At 38.1% G+C, this 17,893-nt stretch overlaps 1 protein-coding gene across 1 annotated transcript; it reads right to left on the bottom strand.

The window, feature by feature from the left end:
* Nucleotides 1-6,676: 6,676 nt before the first annotated feature.
* LMOD2 (leiomodin 2) lies at nt 6,677-17,572 on the bottom strand. The gene is made up of 3 exons (XM_027855174.1): nt 17,197-17,572; nt 7,630-8,985; nt 6,677-7,085 (listed from the first exon to the last, which is right to left on the bottom strand). The coding sequence occupies exons 1-3, from the start codon at nt 17,467-17,469 to the stop codon at nt 7,059-7,061; spliced, it is 1,656 nt and encodes a 551-aa protein (XP_027710975.1). The 5' UTR covers nt 17,470-17,572; the 3' UTR covers nt 6,677-7,058.
* Nucleotides 17,573-17,893: the final 321 nt, after the last annotated feature.

Raw genomic sequence — 17,893 nt, 5'->3', positions numbered from 1 at the left:
ATTCTTTAACATTTAAAAAAACTCCACAGATAACAGAGCTACAAGTCCTAATGATTTTAAATGGTCTTAAGTTATTTTCCACCCTTGGGCAGACAGAGTTCCTCTGGTTTTCTGCAAATGTGCAGGTCTTTTTATTTATTTATTTATTTTTGTTAAAATTTGAGTTCCTACTTGTCTTCCTCCCTCCTTCCCAACCCTGCAGAGAAGACCAACATTTAATATAGATATATATGTGGAACCATACAATTTATACCTCCATATATCAGTTCTTTCTCTGGAGGTGGACAGAATCTTCCTTCATGAGTTCTTTGTAATTGATTTGAATGATTATATCACTCAAAATAGCTTGGTCATTCACAGTTACTCTTTGAACAATACTGCTGTTACTGTATACAATTTTTTCTTGGTTCTGATTGTTTTATTCTGCATTATTTCATGCAAGTCTTTTCACATTTTTCTAAAATCAATCTGCTTGCTCATCATTTCTTATAGAGCAGTAGCATTCCATCACAATCATATACTGCAACTTCTTCAGCCATTCCTCAGTTCATAGTTATCTCCTCACTTTCCAGTTCTTTGCCATCACAAAGAAAGCTGCTATAAATGTTTTAGAACACATAGGTTATTTTTCTTTTTTCCCTGGTCACCTTGGAAACAGACCAAATAGTGGTATCACTGGGTCAAAAGGTATACATAGTTTTATTACTATTTTGGCATAAATCCAAATTGCTCTCTAAAATGGTTGGATCAGTTCACAATTCCATGAATTAGTGTCCCAATTTTTCCACATCTCCTCCAATATTTGTCATTTTCCCCTTGTGAGGAATGAAGAACCTGAGAGAGTTTCTGGGTAATTAATAATTAATTTATTAATTAGGCTAGCTAATAATCAATAAATTGATGGTCAGTGGTTACCAAAGACACCTAATGGAGACACTGAATCCTTAAATATTTTTTTGAAAGGGAATGCCCCTGACAGGAGAAATCAACCCTGATTGGTAGACATTTGAATGAGGAGGTAGATTAAAAGTCTTCAGCTCCTCTTGCTAAGAACATGGCTTGATCGTAAGATTCAGCCATCTCCAGCAATCTGGACAGAGAAATCCATCTCTACCCAGACCACTCTGGTTGGTTTTCTCCTTCATGAACTGAGTCATCCTAAACTCCAGTGGAGGGGTACAAGGGACTGAGTTGATTTGCTTTGGGGTAGAAATTCACCTAGATTAGATTCTATTTACAATTCAAACAGAAGTGAGGTCTCCTAATTGGTTGGGGTCCTGCCCAAGATAGAACAGCATGTACCCCTGGGGCAATCTCCACTATCAGCCATGTTCTTCAAAGACTGGCTGACTGATCTACAGGGGCTGATCCCTGAAAGAGGAAATAAAAAAACCTAGATCTAAATAAATAATAGGTTATTAATGTAACAGAAAATAATAATTTCTCTCACCCTTCTATCATTTTGGCCAGTCTGGTAAGTGTGAGATGGCACCTCAAAATAGTTTTAATTTGCATTTCTATAATCAATAATGATTTAGAGTATTTTTTCATATGATTATATATAGCTTTGTTTTCTTCCAAAAGCTGCCTGTTCATATCCTGTGACCATTTATCCCTTGGGGGACTCATAGTCTTACAAATTTGACTCAAATCTCTATATATTTGAGATATTAAGCATTTGTCTGAGAAACTGGCTATAAATCCCCCCAATTTTCTGTTTTCCTTCTAATCTTGGATATATTGGTTTTATTTGTACAAAATCTCTTTAATGTAATTAAAATTATCCATTTTACATACCACAATGCTCCCTACTCTTATTTATTCATAAATTCTTCTCTTACCCATAAATCTGATAGGTAATATGTTTCACGCTCTTCTAATTTACTTATGATATCACCCATTATGGCTAGGTCATGTATCCATTTTGACCTTATGGGGTAAGATATTGGTCTATGCCTAGTTTCTGCCAGACTGCTTTCCAGTTTTCCCCAGCAATTTTTACAAAGTAGTGAGTTCTTATCTCAAGTTCTTATCCCAGTTCTTAGAATTTTGCATTTATCAAATGCAAGGTTACTATAAACGTGTAGTGTATGTTTACTGTATTCCATTGATCCACCATTCTTTTTCTTAGCCAATACCAGAGAGTTTTCATAATTACTGTCTTAGAATAGAGTTGAGGGCAGCTAGGTGGCCCAATAGATAGAGTATCAGGCCTGGAGTCAGAAAGACTTCTCTTCCTGAGTCCAAATCTGGCCTCAGACACTTAATAGCAATGTGACCCTGGGTAAGTCACTCAACCCTGTTTGCCTTAGTTTCCTCATCTGTAAAATGATCTAGAGAAGGAAATGGCAAACCACTTTAGTATCTTTGCCAAGAAAACCCCAAATTGAGTCAAGAAGAGTTGGACATGTCTGAAACAACTGAACAACAACAAATACAGTTTAAGATTTGGTACTGCTAGACTTTCTTCCTTTGCATTTTTTTCATTAATTCTTTTTATATTCTTGACCTTTTATCCTTCCAAATAAATTTTGTTATTATTTTTCAACCTCAATAAAATAATTTTTGGTAGTTTAATTGGGATGACAGTGAATAAGTTGATTAGTTTAGGTAGAATTGTCTTTTTTATTATACTGGCTTGGCCCACCTATTAACAAAGAATGTTTCTCTGATTATTTAAATCTGACTTTATTTGTATAAAAAGTGTTTTTATAGTTACATTCCTATAGTCCCTGGGTTTGTCTTGGCAGGTATACTCCCAGGTATTTTATATTGTCAATGATTATTTTAAATGAAATATCTCTTACTATTTTTTCTTGCAGAGCTTTGTTAGTGATATAGAGGAATACTGATGATTTATGTGGCTTTATTTTATATCTTGCTACTTTGCTAAAATTATTATTTCAGCTAATTTTTTAGTTGAATTTCTAGGATTTTCCAAGTATACCATCATATTGTCTACAAAAAGAGGTAGTTTTATTTCCTCATTGCCCATTCTGATTCCTTCAATTTCTTTTTCTTCTCTTACTGAGATTGCTAATGTTCCAATATAATATTAAATAACATTAGTGATAATATGCATCCTTATTTTACTTCAGATCTTATTAAAAAGGTTTCTAGCTTATTCCCATTACAGATAATGGTTGCTGATGGTTTTAGATAGATGTTTCTTATCATTCTAAGGAAATATCCATTTATACCCATGCTTTCAAGTGTTTTTAATAGGGATGAGTACTGTATTTTGTCAAAAGCCTTTTCTGTATCTGTTGATGTAATCATACTATTTTTATTGATTTTGTTATTGTTATAATCAATTATGTTAATAGGAATCAGAATGGGCAATGAGGAAATAAAACTATCTCTTTTTTGTAGGCGATATGATACATTCCTAGTATAATTCCCACTTGGTCACAATGTATAATCTTTGTGAAATAATGCTGTAGTCTCCTAGCTAGTATTTTATTTAGGATCAGAAGGCTACTAGTTGAGTATATGGAATTTAGACACAGGAAATTCACTTTTAGTTCACTTTTAGAAGCATAAAAATTGGAAGATTTGGGAGTTGGAAGGGACTTCAGAGGCCATTTACTCCAATCTGTGCTGGCACATAGTAGATATTTGATAAATACTAGTAGACTTGACTTGAATGAGAATCTCACCTACCACATAGCCTGACAAGTGGTACTATTATTGTCCCTATTTTACAGATGAGGAAACTGAAGCAGAGAAGTTAAATGAGGTACCAGAGTCACACAGCTGGTATCTGAGGCTAGATATGGACTCAGGTCTTCCTAACTCTATTCACTAATCAGTACTCTATTCCCCTTGCCAGGCTTTTTCCTTTAGGTAGAAAATCAATAGAAAGTATCATATTTGGGTTAAAAAGATAAACTTCATAAAATGAGAGAAGTGTGGCTAGAGAAGTTCATCTAAAACGTATCTAGGAACTTTAGTGGATTGTAAGCTCAATATTAGTCAATGCAATATGGTAGCCCAAACCTCTAATGCAATCTTAGCCTGTATTGAGATGCATGGTGTCCAGAACTAGAGAGGTGGTCATTCCATTGAACTCTGTCCAGGTCAGATCACATCTGGGGCACTGCACCCAATTCTTTGTGATACGTCTTAGGAAGGACATTGATATACTAGAGAGTATCCAAAGGAGAGAGACTAAGATGGTGAAGGGTCTCATTCATGCCATATCAAGAATGAGGGAGGTTAACTTGGAGAAAAAAAAAAATTAAAGTTGGTATCAAAACTGTCTTCAAGTATTTGAAGGATTGTCACATGGAAAAGGGATAATACTTTTTATTTTTTATTTTTTTTGCTTGGCTTCAGGGGACTGAGCTAGAAGCAATGGGTATTAAGTTACAAAGGGAAATTTAGGCTTGATATAAGGAAAAATTTCCAAACAATTAGAGATGTCTCTAATTGGAATAGCTTGACTTAGGTCTACTCCTCTCACTAGTGGTCTTTAAGTGAGGAAAAAGGGGGGATTAGGACTGCAAGTGCTTAATTGTGGGAATTGAGTGAACCACATGGACTCCATCTTGTGACTTAATTCTGGAGCTAGATTAGTTCCCTTTCTATTCAATTACAGGTCTAATCTAATTTCTGCCTTGTGAAAAAACTTTATTCAATTGTGGGGATTGGGAGAAAACATTATTGCATTGTTTGAACCTAGCCCTTTGTGGTGGGGAAACTGGACCACCTCTTCCTGCTGCTAGGTCCTTAACTAAGGACTTAGGTTATGCTAATCGGGAAACCGGTCAGATCCAAAAACTGATGCAGGGAGTTTTCTCACAATTATATATTTCCAGCCATCCATTTGTCTTCTCAGAAAACTGGACCTGTACTGGTCAATCAGTTATTGTTTCCTTGTTCCTTTGATTGAATACAGTCACTTGGGGGGGGGTGGTACCTTTGCTTCTGAATTCAGAGAACTGCACCTGTTTGCCCTCCCCCTCCCAATTTAGAAAGCCCCTAATCTTTCCTCCAATTAAAAACCAGCTTACCTAATGTTGTATTGGTTCTTTTTAATTAATTGGCCTTATCTGATTAATTGTTTTTAATGTGTAAAAGTCTGTCACCCCCTGTTCTGGGTTCAAACTTAAACCGAGGAAAGGTCCTGGTTCCAATTTGTTAGGCAATTGGCAAGCATTGCTTCATAAATCGATATGCTTGGAAGATTGAACATATTTCCTCAGTCATTTCATCTTTTACCTGCCACATAAGCAAAGGCTGTATGACCACTGGTCATGTTATGTGGTAGATGAGCTTCTCATTCAAGTCAAGTCAATTAATATTTATTAAGTATCCACTATATGCTAGTCACAAATTAGACTAGGTAGACTAGATAGTCCCTTCCAAATCCTAGATTCTCTGATCTTATGGTTCTACAAGTGAACTAAAAGTGAATTTCCTATGTCTAAATTCCATTTACTCAACTAGTAGCCTTCTGATCCTAATGTCATTTCCCAAATACATTTCTCTACTCAAAAAAGATTTCTGAATATAATTTGAAAAGTGTCATTATTATCATTAGCATTATCCTTATCCTTATCATCATCATTGTCAGGCATGACATAAATCTGGTAAGTGTGAATTTGCCCGTATGTTAACTCAATTTCCTAGCATGGAATCATAGAAACAGAACTTAATTTGGAGTCAGACAGCCTACAATCATAGAAATCTGGAGGTTCTGCCACTAACCTGTGTTGTGAGGCAGTTAGATGGCACAGCTGATGGAGTACTGGACCTGAAGTCAAGAAGATCTAAATTCAAATTTAGCCCCAGACACTTACTAGCTGTGTGATCTTGGGCAAGTCACTTAACCACGGTCTGCCTCAGTTTCCTCATTTTAATAATAATACCTACCTCACAAGGTTGTTGTGAGGATCAAATAAGATATTTGTAAAGTGCTTAATACAGGGCTTAGCACATAGTAATCACTACATAAATGTTAGCTATTATTATTAAGTTGGGCATTGTCATTGGGCAAGTCATTTTTACCTATCTGGCATTCAATTTCCTCATCAATAAAATGAGGGGGTTAGTTGCAATGATCTCTAACATCTCTTCCAGTTCTAAATCTTATGATTGTATGATCCCTAAGATAAGTGGGGCAAAGTTTTAGATTTATAGAACTGAGAAATAAAACTCTCAAGTAGAGAGAGGCACCAGAAACCCTAGGGCAAGGGTGGGGAACCTATGACTTCAAGGCCACATGTAGCCTTCTAGGTCCTCAAGTGCGGCCTTTGACTGAATCCAAACTTCACAGAACAAATCCCCTTAATAAAAGGTTTTGTTCGTAAAACTTGGACTCAGTCAAAAGGCTGCACCCAAGGACCTAGAAGGCTACATGTGGCCTGTAGGCCACAGGTTCCCCACCCCTGTCCTAGGGCCTTTCCTGACTTTAGCTTCATTTTCAAAGACATCTAAGTTTCAATCCCCATGCAAAAGAAACACTGGTGAAAGAACTGAAAACCTTGCAGGGCTTGAGACAATATAGGGAAAGAGGAAGGTGTTAATGGAATGCCAGGATCCAAGCCTTGTTTGGGAAAAAATGAAATCTTTTTAATGTTCAACAGTGTTACATTCATCTGGAAAATCTGAATATAATTCATTGAAAACCAAGACAAAGACCATCTTGGCTTTAAAAAGAAAAAAAAACCCAAAACTTTAAACTTATTTTATTAGGGATAAGGACCCTAAAACCCCAACACAGGCTGAGAATCCAGTGCAGTTCAGGATGATTAACATATCCAGAGATGTACAGGTTAATACTTAAGATAATCTTTAAATAAACTGCTACTTGCCAATAAAAATATCATTAAATAAAAAAGAGATTTATTTATTTCCATATTTACAAAAGAATGATGCCTATTTCTTAAAACTCTGTTTGGGATTTTTTGGTGCTGATATTTATAGTGGGAAAGGATGTTTCCAATTGCTGAGTGTATTTGGGAAACACTGCACAGTTCAGTCTATTGAGTACCGTTGAAAAATTCGGCATCCTCGTTATGAAGTGATGCTTGGATTCTTCTCTAGCTGTTACTCTATCGAAGAGCCTCTGGCACTTCCACCTACAAAACAGGGGATTGTTGTTCTCATTAAGATAGCATATTAATAATGAAAGCTATCATCTGTTATAGAGATATATGGGTATTCTCGGATCAATATGCAAACATAACTCCCCTTCTAGAATAATGATGCTATTGAAAAATTGTGGGCTATTTCAGCTTTTTTGGGTATCAACTCATATAATTTTAAATGTATTCATTATTTAAGGGATTATTTTTGTGAAAGGAAGAATCAATTTAAAAAGCTCATTATCAGTCTGATTTAGGAAGGAAGTACTTTTACATAATGGGTTTTCTTAAAACAGGGGCTTTGAGGATATACTGGAGCTCTGAGTGAGTGAACAAGCATTGGCATATTTCCCAACTGGAAATGTGCTCAGTGGTGTCCTATGTTCCTAGTATATCCAGCTGGTATGTTTGCTCTTGCATACTAAAATATTTAGAATATTAAAAAAGTATTTTGGGAAGTGACTTTGGTACCATCATGCAATTGAAGCCAACTCATCTGCTAATTCTGTGCCCAAATGCCAGCTCTCAGGTTACTTACCCGCCTTAACTGTCTTATACTGCTTCCCCGAATTTCATCCATGAGGTTGTCATGAGCTGATCTCTGTGGGGTGGAGGGTCTTGAACTTTCTTCTGTTTTCTTTTCCTGAACTGACCTTAATGAATTTTTTATCTCCTTCAAAATATTGTTGGGTTGTTTCTTGATCTTTTTCCCTTTTTTCTTTTTCTGTCCATTTTGCAATGCCCTTTGAGCATTCTCCTGTTGTTTGATGACTTCTGCAATGTTTCGGGTTATTAACTTTTTCTCTGGGAGAGGAGGTGGGGGAGGGGGTGGGGGAGGAGGTAGTGGTGGCATATGGGGTGGAGGAGGAGGAGGAGGTGGGGGTGGTGGAGGAGGAGGAGATGGGGCCGCGGGAGATGGGGGTCGACTTCTTATAGACTGGACTTTCTTAGGCAGTTTTGGAGATGACCATGGAGAATGTCTAGGGGATGCATAAGGTGAAGAGCCAGGAGTTCCCCTCTGCCAAACTTTGTTTCTGAAGTTGGATCCACCATCATACCCCTCTTGTTGCTTTTGCTCCTGCATCCGTTTCTGCCTCTGTTTGTCCATATTTCTTGTCAAAATACTCGTCATGCTCATTCTTGGTCCAGCAAGTTCAAAGTGATAGCCCAGCCTCACCAGCGTTGTGTTCTCCTTCAGTAACTTAACAATCTCCATTTCTACCTGGCTGCCCATGATATGCCTTTGGTTGTGAAACCGCAGTTCTGTCAGAACCGTGTTGTGTTGAAGGGCCCGCATGATGGCCAGAATCCCTTTGCCAGTGATGAAATTTGATTCGACGTTGATACTGGTTATGTGCTGGTTGACCTTCAGCATCTCTGCAATTGCTATGGCAGCAGTGTCATCAGCCTTTGTATTGGCCAGGCTGAACGTTTTCACCACTGTGTTGTTCTTGAGGGCTTCGGCAAAGCGGGTCAGATTCGGTGTTGTGATGTTTTCAATGTTGTTCAGGTTGACCTCGGTGGTGTCGGGGTCATTGTTCTTCACCCTTTCCAAAGCATCTTCAATAACAGTGGGATTGCCACAAGGGTGAATGGCAGTAGGTGATTCTGTGTTTCTGCCACTGTGGCCATTAGTTAGGTTTATGTTTTCTATTTGACTCTTAAATGTCTTTGGCTTAGGGCTATCAGAACGGCCCGGTACACAATTCAGAGTTCCCTGACTGCCCTCTAGGACTTCAGGCTTCCTTTCTGCTTTATCTTCTTCATCACTTTCTTCTTCATCTTCTTCCTCTTCCTCCTCCTCCTCTTCAGTATAAACCTCTTCAGAGATCTCACTGTTGCTTTCTGTAAAGATAAGTTCTTCCTCACTGTCTTCTTTGTCTTCTTCTGTACCCTAAATAAGGAAGGCAGGTGTCATGATTAAATGGTAACTATTAGTTTTGTTTTCCATATTATCCATAGCTCAAAAATGCTCAGAATTCAGTTGATCAGTGATAACATGACAAGACAATCCCTAAAGGTCTTAAATAACATAACTGTAACAATTTAAACAGGTATTATGGTGAAGATTTCGGTGCTAATACATCTCATGGTACAGGCTTTTCTCTTTCTCTTGGTTTTACCAAGGGCCCATTTCTTGGGCTCTTATCTCCTGACTCATTTATAATATGTCAGATTTAACCATCCTTCAAGAACTGACACTCCCACCCCCCTCCAAAAATAAACAGGCAAGCAAACAAAAAAATGAAAACAAACTGATACTGATAATCTAAAGAATGTGGTAGCAAGGACTCTGTGAATTTTAAGAGCTGAAGCCAAAAGTCAGGAGAGGCTTTTCAGTTCAAATGTGAATATTCCTTTTTTTTTTTTATCAATTTAAATGAGACCTAAAACGTAGCAAAAATATTACACTGCTTTTATTTCACTAGAATAGAGAATAATTAATTAGTTTGTTTGGAAAATAGACTAGTCTTGATTTGATCACCAGGACATTTTATCTGAAGGTCAATATAAAGGACTTATTCATTAAAAATATTATTCATAATAAAATATGCTTCATTTGTATATCTTTTTATGACTTTCAAAGAACTTACACATAAGACATTAGAAAACTAAGGCTTGCAGTAACTTGCCCAAGAGGGTTGAATAAAATGTAGTTCTTGAGATCACCAAGCTCTCTTATCATCTATTACCTCAATTGTCTTTTAAAAAAAACAACGACTCAGGACTAATTCATCTCTTTCTCATTAGTCTGTATGTAAATCATAGAAAAAAGACTTTCAGAAAGTTGGACATATTTGACAAAATAAATTCTCAAACTCAAATGTATGTGCTGAGGTTTTACATTGCAATTTTTTGTTTTGATCCAGAACTATGATTTCATCAATATCTGGAACTGCCTATTTAAAGAAACAAAAACAAAGACAAAAAACAAAAAACAAACAAACAAACAAAAAAAAAAACAAGGGGCACAGTTTCAAGAAGTATAGAGGTTGTCTCCAAAGTCCTAGTTCAGTTTTAAGCTACCAAAACTTAAATTTAAACTTAAAATTGTACTAGACGTGGAACATCCTATATATGATTTTGGAGATTTGCTTGGGATATTGAGAGATTAAGTGTAAAGGCAGCTAAGTTGCACAGTGGATAGAGTGCTGGGCCTGGAATCAAAAAAATTTGAGTTCAAACCCAGCCTCAGATATTTAGTAGCTATGTGACCCTGGGCAAGTCACTTAAATTCTGCCTGCCTCAGTTTCCTCAGTTGCAAAAAATGGAGATAGTAACAACACCTATGTCGCAGGGTTGTTGTAAGGATCAAATGAGAAAGCCTATGTGAAGCTCTTAACACAATGCCTGGCACATAGTAGCCGCTTAATACATGTTTGTTCTATTCCCTTCCAAGAAACTTGCTCCTACTCACATAGCCAGTATGTGTCAAAGAGAGGACTTGAACTCAGGTCTTCTTGTTTCCAAGCACAGAACTCTATTCACCATCTTTTCAGTTCAATTCAACTTTTCAGTAACTGTGCTCAAAACCGTTAAGTTCTTCGTGGGGAAATGCACAGAAATAAGTTGTAAACCTGCCAAAATTTCCATTGTCTCTAAAAATTTCTTCTGTACCTTATCACTCAGGAAATCCCCAGAGACCTTCTGATTCTTGACCCTTTAAACTCCCTGGGTCAGATTTTTTCCTGGGATGACACTCCTGGTTTAATGGTTATTGAATTCACAATCACAAAGAAGTCCCCTTTTCTGCCCTCATCTAAGCAGTAGGTGCTGTTCTTCCACAGCAGGGCTTCTATAACAATCAGAATTGCATAACTTTGGCCCCAAAGCATGGTGCATTATTACCATCCCTCTGCCTATGGGTATAAGTCTCTGTTCACCTTTTATCGTTTAAGAAAAACTTTAGGCCTTAACGACAGGGGAAAAAATTTGACCAACATTCAATCCAATAAACGTTTATTAAGCACCTTCTATGTGCCAGGCATTAGATTAGAATGTAAAGGGATGAGTTATCATAGAGATTTATATTATATATATTCATTGGCTATATTGTTCAAAATAAAGATACAGAATAAGGTACAAAAGGGGGACTAATAGAGGATTCATTAACAAATATTCACTGATTATATACAAGGTACAAAGCACTGGACTAGTACTTTGTGAGATACAAAGAAGAATAAGGCCTATAATAAGAATAAGAATATTCCTAGGCCTAATGGAGATTGCAGTTTGGTAAATATTTTGATGGCTGCTCTATTGGGGCACCAGATTACTGCTAGGGACACAGGCAACACTATCCAAAAAGGTTTGGAATCCAGGCAAAAAGCAAGATAGAAAAATCTGTACAAGCATGGTGGATGCAAGAACAAATCTTGCAAGACTGACAGCATTCAAGATAGGTTGGGGAAAGATGTTTCTTTTACAATAGACAATACCCAGCTGTTATACAGAGTCAAGGATGTTGCTGAAGATTCATCTTGGGCATTTGGAAAAAATAACAAAATGTTATTTTAACCATCATTTAATTATAGTAAAAATTAGAGTAACAAAGGTACCATGCTTTTAACAGCAGTGTTTTTCCAGTGATCTTGTACCATGAGTTGTAAGACACCAGTCTCCAAAGTATTGAAGTTGAGGATCACCAAAATGCAATGGAAAGATACATGGAGGGCATGAACATATTGCAATACATTACAAATGAAGAATTAGGTACAAGTGGTGTAAAGACATGCATGATAGAAAAAGAAGATGGGGGGGGTGATGTGGCAAGAACCAAGGATAACTGATGGACAGTCCACATTTTCCATTGGTATCCTTATAATGTCATGACAACACAACACATTCAGCATGTTGGGGAGACTCCCACTGGCTGACTTAGAGGGGAATATGGTTAAGAGTCAGATAGGAGGATCAGATGTGGCTAGGTTACAATCTATATCATTGAAGGGAATATCTATATTGATTAGATCATAGATTCATTGGAATATTTTATTAACAGATAGGGATCAAGTCAGTGAAAAAAGAGCAAAATCTAAAAACACATATCCTCATATATGTGCATACAATATATACATTCATGAATGCATGCACACATACACACATATACATATATATGCCCCAGGAGGTTGGACACTGGGATTGGGGCTTTCCTCCTGGCTTTTATTACTTATATAACTTCTACAAGTTAATATCACTAGATCTCATTTTTCTCACTTGTAAAATGAGAGGGTAGACTAGATAAGCTCAAGGTGTCTTCCAGATCTAACTGTCAAATAGTTCAATATTAGAAACTGATAAGATTTTATCAGTGGAAATGACATTAAAGAGGAGGCATTACTATCTGCTTTGCTGCTGTACTCTAAGGATTATAGGACCTTTCCATCTGATTTGTAGCTGAAACTTTCCATATGTGTTGTCTCTCCATTAGGATGTGTCCTCTTTGAGAGCGTGGCCTGATTTATTTTTCTATTTTTACCCCAAGTACTTATCAAAGAGCTGTGCATATAGCAAGTACTTAATAAATCTTTCCTTCCATCATTCATTCAAGTAGAGAGGACACAGAGTCTTAATTCCTTCATCTCTTAAAGAGGAAGTTGGACTAAATGATCTCAAAGATCCTTCTGGTTTTAACTCCTATGATTTTGTGATTCTATACTGATGAGGCCAATGACTTGTTAGCTTTGTGCAATTGTCTGTTGATTTGATTTCTATGGCAAGGACTGGATTGGGGTGTGGGAGATGTTAGGTCACTGTGGTCTTCACCACAGTTCTATCACCTGGCCCACAGTCTGACCTTCACCAAGTTGTGATGTAGGCTTTGTGTAGGGTGGTAACTGCAAAGCCAGAAATGAGAATTTCAGGTGGAAGTGGGGGCTACTGTGAAGACAGAAATTTCAAGAGTGGTAGAAACCAAGAAACAGATGAGCTAGTAAGGGACATCTGGAATTCTGTACTCATTTCTAGGCTCCATTTTGGCTGTTCCCTTTTGAATCTGCTACAAGATGCCATTAAATGGGTTAATCTATTGACAACACTGGCCTTAGGTACTTGTGGGAATGACCAAGGGAATGACTTGTCTTAAGATTAGAATAAGAAAGTATTTTCCTAGGAAAATATATCCTTAATGCCATATGTATGTATTTATTGGTTGACCTTCTAAGATACACACACACACACACGCACACTTTAAACTTTCTCCAAATTGGGTCAGACATACAATACATGTGCTAACAACTAATTTTCTCACTACCTTGGCTCCTGTTTGTCATGGCTGATAGGAGGCAGAGATGCCCCACCTATGTGAGTATGGCTAGCAATGGGCAGGGACAGGGAAAGAGAGAATATTGCACCTGTTTGCATCCATTTTAAGCAGCAACATCCAGAGCAGTGAGGACCAGAGCTAAGAAGGATTTGTCCCATATAAACAAACACTTCCATGAGAAATAACAGGATAAGCATTGCCCTAATGGTGAGAATAAATTAAAACCTACATATTTATACAAGAAAAGAAATAATGCAGTTGACTTTAATACTGAGTCATTTTGTAGCTCATTTTTCAACAGAGTTGAAGGTCATTTAAGGAAGAATGCTCTTACTTGGTACTTGTCAAGGGTCGACAATAGGCTAGGAACAGTAAAGAGCATAGAAGAAAATGATAGAATAAGTCACTGTCCCTGCTTGATAGCCCTGAGCTATTTAAACTGTATCAAGTTCAAGTTGTTCTCTATGTCTGGAATGTCCTCCCTGCCCCTCCTAGATTGTTGAATTCCTACCCAACTTTTAAAGCCCAACTTAATATCTACCTCCTCTTGGAAGCCTTAGAGAGGTAGTGTGGTATAATGGAAAGAGCACTGTATTCAGAATCAAAATACCCGGGTTTGAGCCCTGGCTCCCGCCCTACTTAGCTGGCGATTGCTGGCAAGTCACTTTGTCTTTGATTCTAGTTTTCCTCATCTGAAAATGAGGATAATACTTAATTCTTTATAGAACAATGAGCAATATTATCGTCATCCTCTCCCAAATGGTAATTATTTTTTTCTTCCCAAGAGTTCATAGTTTTTTGTTTTTTTATTTCTCTAATGTATTCACCTTGAAATATTATCTGTTATGGTTATGTGTTGGTCATCTCACCCATCTTAGACTACAAGCTACATGAGGGAAGGGACCAAGTTTATCTTTACTTTTCACTTTTCCTAATGCCAACACAGAGCTCTGAACAGACTAGGTATGTCATAGATGCCAATTATATTGTTGAATTGAATTAGATGTATCAACTATGGGAGGACTTTGCACAAACCAAATTTTAATCGCATTCTTTCTCGTTTGCAAAAGTCTTCTATCTTAGATATATTTGATGTTCCTAAATTAATCTGCTCTCCCTTTCTATGGTGAGTATTCATTATATCTTCAATCACTTCCAACAATTACTTTCCATGTCCCACATGAAAGTAATAGACAAACTGCTTTTCCATATGGAGGTATCCTTTTTTATTCTCTGCTTTTTTATCTGCCCCCAAATTCCATAGATATACTGTTTTCACCCCCCAAATCCCTCTATTGCCATTCACTATCTTTTTTAGCTCTTATTTCCTCTATGAATGACTTGGGATATGCTTTGGCTTAGTGTCCTAGATGAGAGATTGACTTTCATATTTCTGTTTCTCTTATTGCTATGTATGTCAAAGAATGTTTATGGATTACTTATAAGGAGGCATTTCATACAAGTGATAGTCTAGGGAGGGACTTAATTTTAGCTTCTCTAAGTAGGTTCCCTCTCCTTCACATTCCCAATATTACTCAACTGCTTGTTGTTCCATCATTACGGTTTTATTCCTTTGGGCACTGAAGTCTTTGCCTTTAAAAATCCCTAAGTTGTTATTGCTATACAAAACTGACTTCAGTTATCAGCTAAGCCCTTTCCACAGATTAATTGACAGTCAATTTGAAACAAAATTGGACAAAGGACAAGAGTAGGAAAGGGGGAACCCAAGAGAGGGAGGACACTAGGAAAGTGGAAAGGGGGCACAGATACAGAAAGTAAGAGAGTACCACAGCAAAACTTTGCCTCTTTCACAATTTCTGCTTGGTGCCCAGCCTGTGTGCATTAATTCCAAATCCTCTGGCAGACCACTTGTGCCATAGGTTTCCCATCTTTGTCCTAAAGAGTTAATTCAGTTTCACATCAAAATATCCTCAGTCAGTAGGGTCAATGTACTCTGTGACTGTCCCTAAGTGTGATGTGCTATACTTAGAGGCTGACCAGCTATTGTTGCCTGTCACTCTTGATAAGGCTACCAAAGGACTTTCCTCTCCAGATCTGTTAATTCCTAATGCTTCAAAGAACATACTAGTCTGATAACTAAGGTCACCATCTCCTCTTTCCTCTCAGAACTTTGGCTATTTTTCACATGTGATGACAGATGTTCCAATAGTCCTTTGAGGTTTTGTTTTGTTTTTTTTGGTACTGGGGATGAATTTGCATACACCCACCCACTTCTCTTGCCCTCTTGGGCCAAGGAGTCATCTGGCCAGAGTTAGAAAAGCAATTGAAGTAGAGCTCACAGGCTCAGACAGGGATCAAAGCTGTGACTGCAGTAGTCTCATTAGCACACTGTTGCCCAGTTAAGCTAAAAAGCTGCTGTGGTTGTTGTTGTTGAGTGTGTCCGACTTTACGTGACCCCATGGACTTTCGTCCATGGGGTTTTCTTGACAAAGATACTGGAGTGATTTGCCATTTCCTTTTCCAGTATGTCCATTTTACAGATGAGGAACTGAAGCAAAGAGGGGTTAAGTATCTTACCCAGGGTCACATAGCTAGTAATTTCTGAGGCCGAATTTGAATTCAGATCTTCCTGACTCTGAGCCTGGTGCTCTATCCACTGTACCACCCAGATGCCCTAAAAAGCCACTAGACCCCACTAAAACCTTGATGGAAACTAAGTATATATCATGAACAGAGCCCTAAAACTTACCTGTTCTTTGCAATCTCTACCAAAGGAGATTACATTCTTTTGCTGTTTATCTGCATGCTAAAGTTCTGGGAGTGGTCTTGGAGCAGAGCATGCCAGCCTCACCCCACCCTAGCAGTAGCTAGAATGGTCTTGGGCTAAGCCAGCACTGCCATGGTTGGATTCTCAAGGGCCTCCTGATGCATTGCAACAGATGTGCCTTGTACATATCTTCTCATTTATTCATTACACCCTAATGTGGATATTATCTAACAGTCACTCTATTAGTACACTGGCTGGCCGACTGTTGGCTCCAAGTCATTTGGTTTTTATATCACTCTGACTGAGCTCAGTTTACAGAACAAAACATAGAGTGGGAGAGCTGGAAGGGGCCTTGGACATTACCTAGCCCATCCCTCTCATCTTACAGGTGAGGACATCAAAACTCTAATAAACTTAGTTAAATGACTTATCCAAGATCTGACAGTTGATTAAACAGGCCCAAGACAAAAATCAAGACTCCTCTCACTCACAGACTAGTGCTCTTTCCAATACAGCTCCTTGCCTGAGTCTATAAATTCAAGAGTCATTTCTGTATGTTCCCTACAGTTATTGCCACTCTTGTTCTCCCACAAACACGTCTTTCTGGCATTGCTTGTAAAGGCCTGTTCATCCACTTTCAAGTTCAAGAATACTGGACAGGACTATTCTCAGACCTCTGCCTTACAAATAATGAGCATATTTCCTAGGTCTTAGGCAATGTCTGAGAAAAAAAAATGTCATATGACTACCATTATTATCTCTGCATCTGTAGAAAGGAACAATTCAATTAACCAGTCTCACAAAGAGATGCGAATAATACCGTACTTTGGGCTTACAGTTCACACCGGCTAAAGTATGAAAAAAAATCTCAACATGTCTTAGTTACATATCACTTTTCCAATGCAGACTAGCTCTTTTTATATGAAGAACAGAATCCTTGGCTTGATTCTTCCAGGAACTGAACAGCCTACATCCCTGCTTCAATCTAAAAGACTTTCTAATATTTGAGAAATAAGGCCACAAGGAAAGGATGGATGTAAATTGAAGAGTTTGAAAAAAAAAAAATGAGGGCCCAGGGTGCCCAGTGGAGAGTGCATGCTGTGGGATCCTACCTTATCACACTCCCCTAGCCTCTCTTTCTCCAGAAGCTTTTTGGTCTCTTTCTCCCAATAGGCCATCAGCGCCTCTCTGCTGAAAGTCCCTGTAGGGGTTTTTTCTGTCAGGCTCTTTTGCCTTAGTCCCACTGGTAGATTTCTGCTGGGTTCAATATCTTCCAGCTCCCTCTCCAGCTCCTTCAGCTCCTCTGCTGACAGCGAAGCAAGGAGTTCATCCTCATCAATGGATTCGTATTTGCTCAGTTCTCTTCTGTAGCCAAAGGTAGACATGGTCCCCGTTTTGTCAGAACAGCAGAAAGTGTGAAGAATCAGGCATACAAGGCGGTCAGAAGCAGGCAGGGACACGGGCAGTCAGGCTGGCAGTCAGGCTGGCTGGCTTTTTGGTCAGCAACTGGTTCTCAGAGTGGCTGCGATATCCTTTTAAGACTAGTGATACAGGGTTATGACAATGCAGAGAGGGGTGAAAGCATAGGCTGTTTTAAGCATCAGACGTCAGCCAGACATTTTAACACAAAGAATGTCTCATCAGTGGTTGTTGGAGGTCTTGAAACCAGTGGGGATTATTGACATAATGACCAATGCCATATTTAACTCAGCCTAGTAGGAGAGACACTGTGCTCTCCCATCTATTAAACGGAATAGGTTAATACGTGTTAGAGAAGGAGAAATAAGTTCCAACACCCTTTGTTGTCAA

Source organism: Vombatus ursinus, unplaced genomic scaffold, assembly GCF_900497805.2.
Source record: "Vombatus ursinus unplaced genomic scaffold, bare-nosed wombat genome assembly UNPS02010788.1, whole genome shotgun sequence".
Classification (NCBI taxonomy): Eukaryota; Metazoa; Chordata; class Mammalia; order Diprotodontia; family Vombatidae; genus Vombatus; species Vombatus ursinus.
The sequence above is the reverse complement of the archived record's forward strand: the minus strand, read 5'-3'. Positions and strand labels throughout refer to the sequence as shown.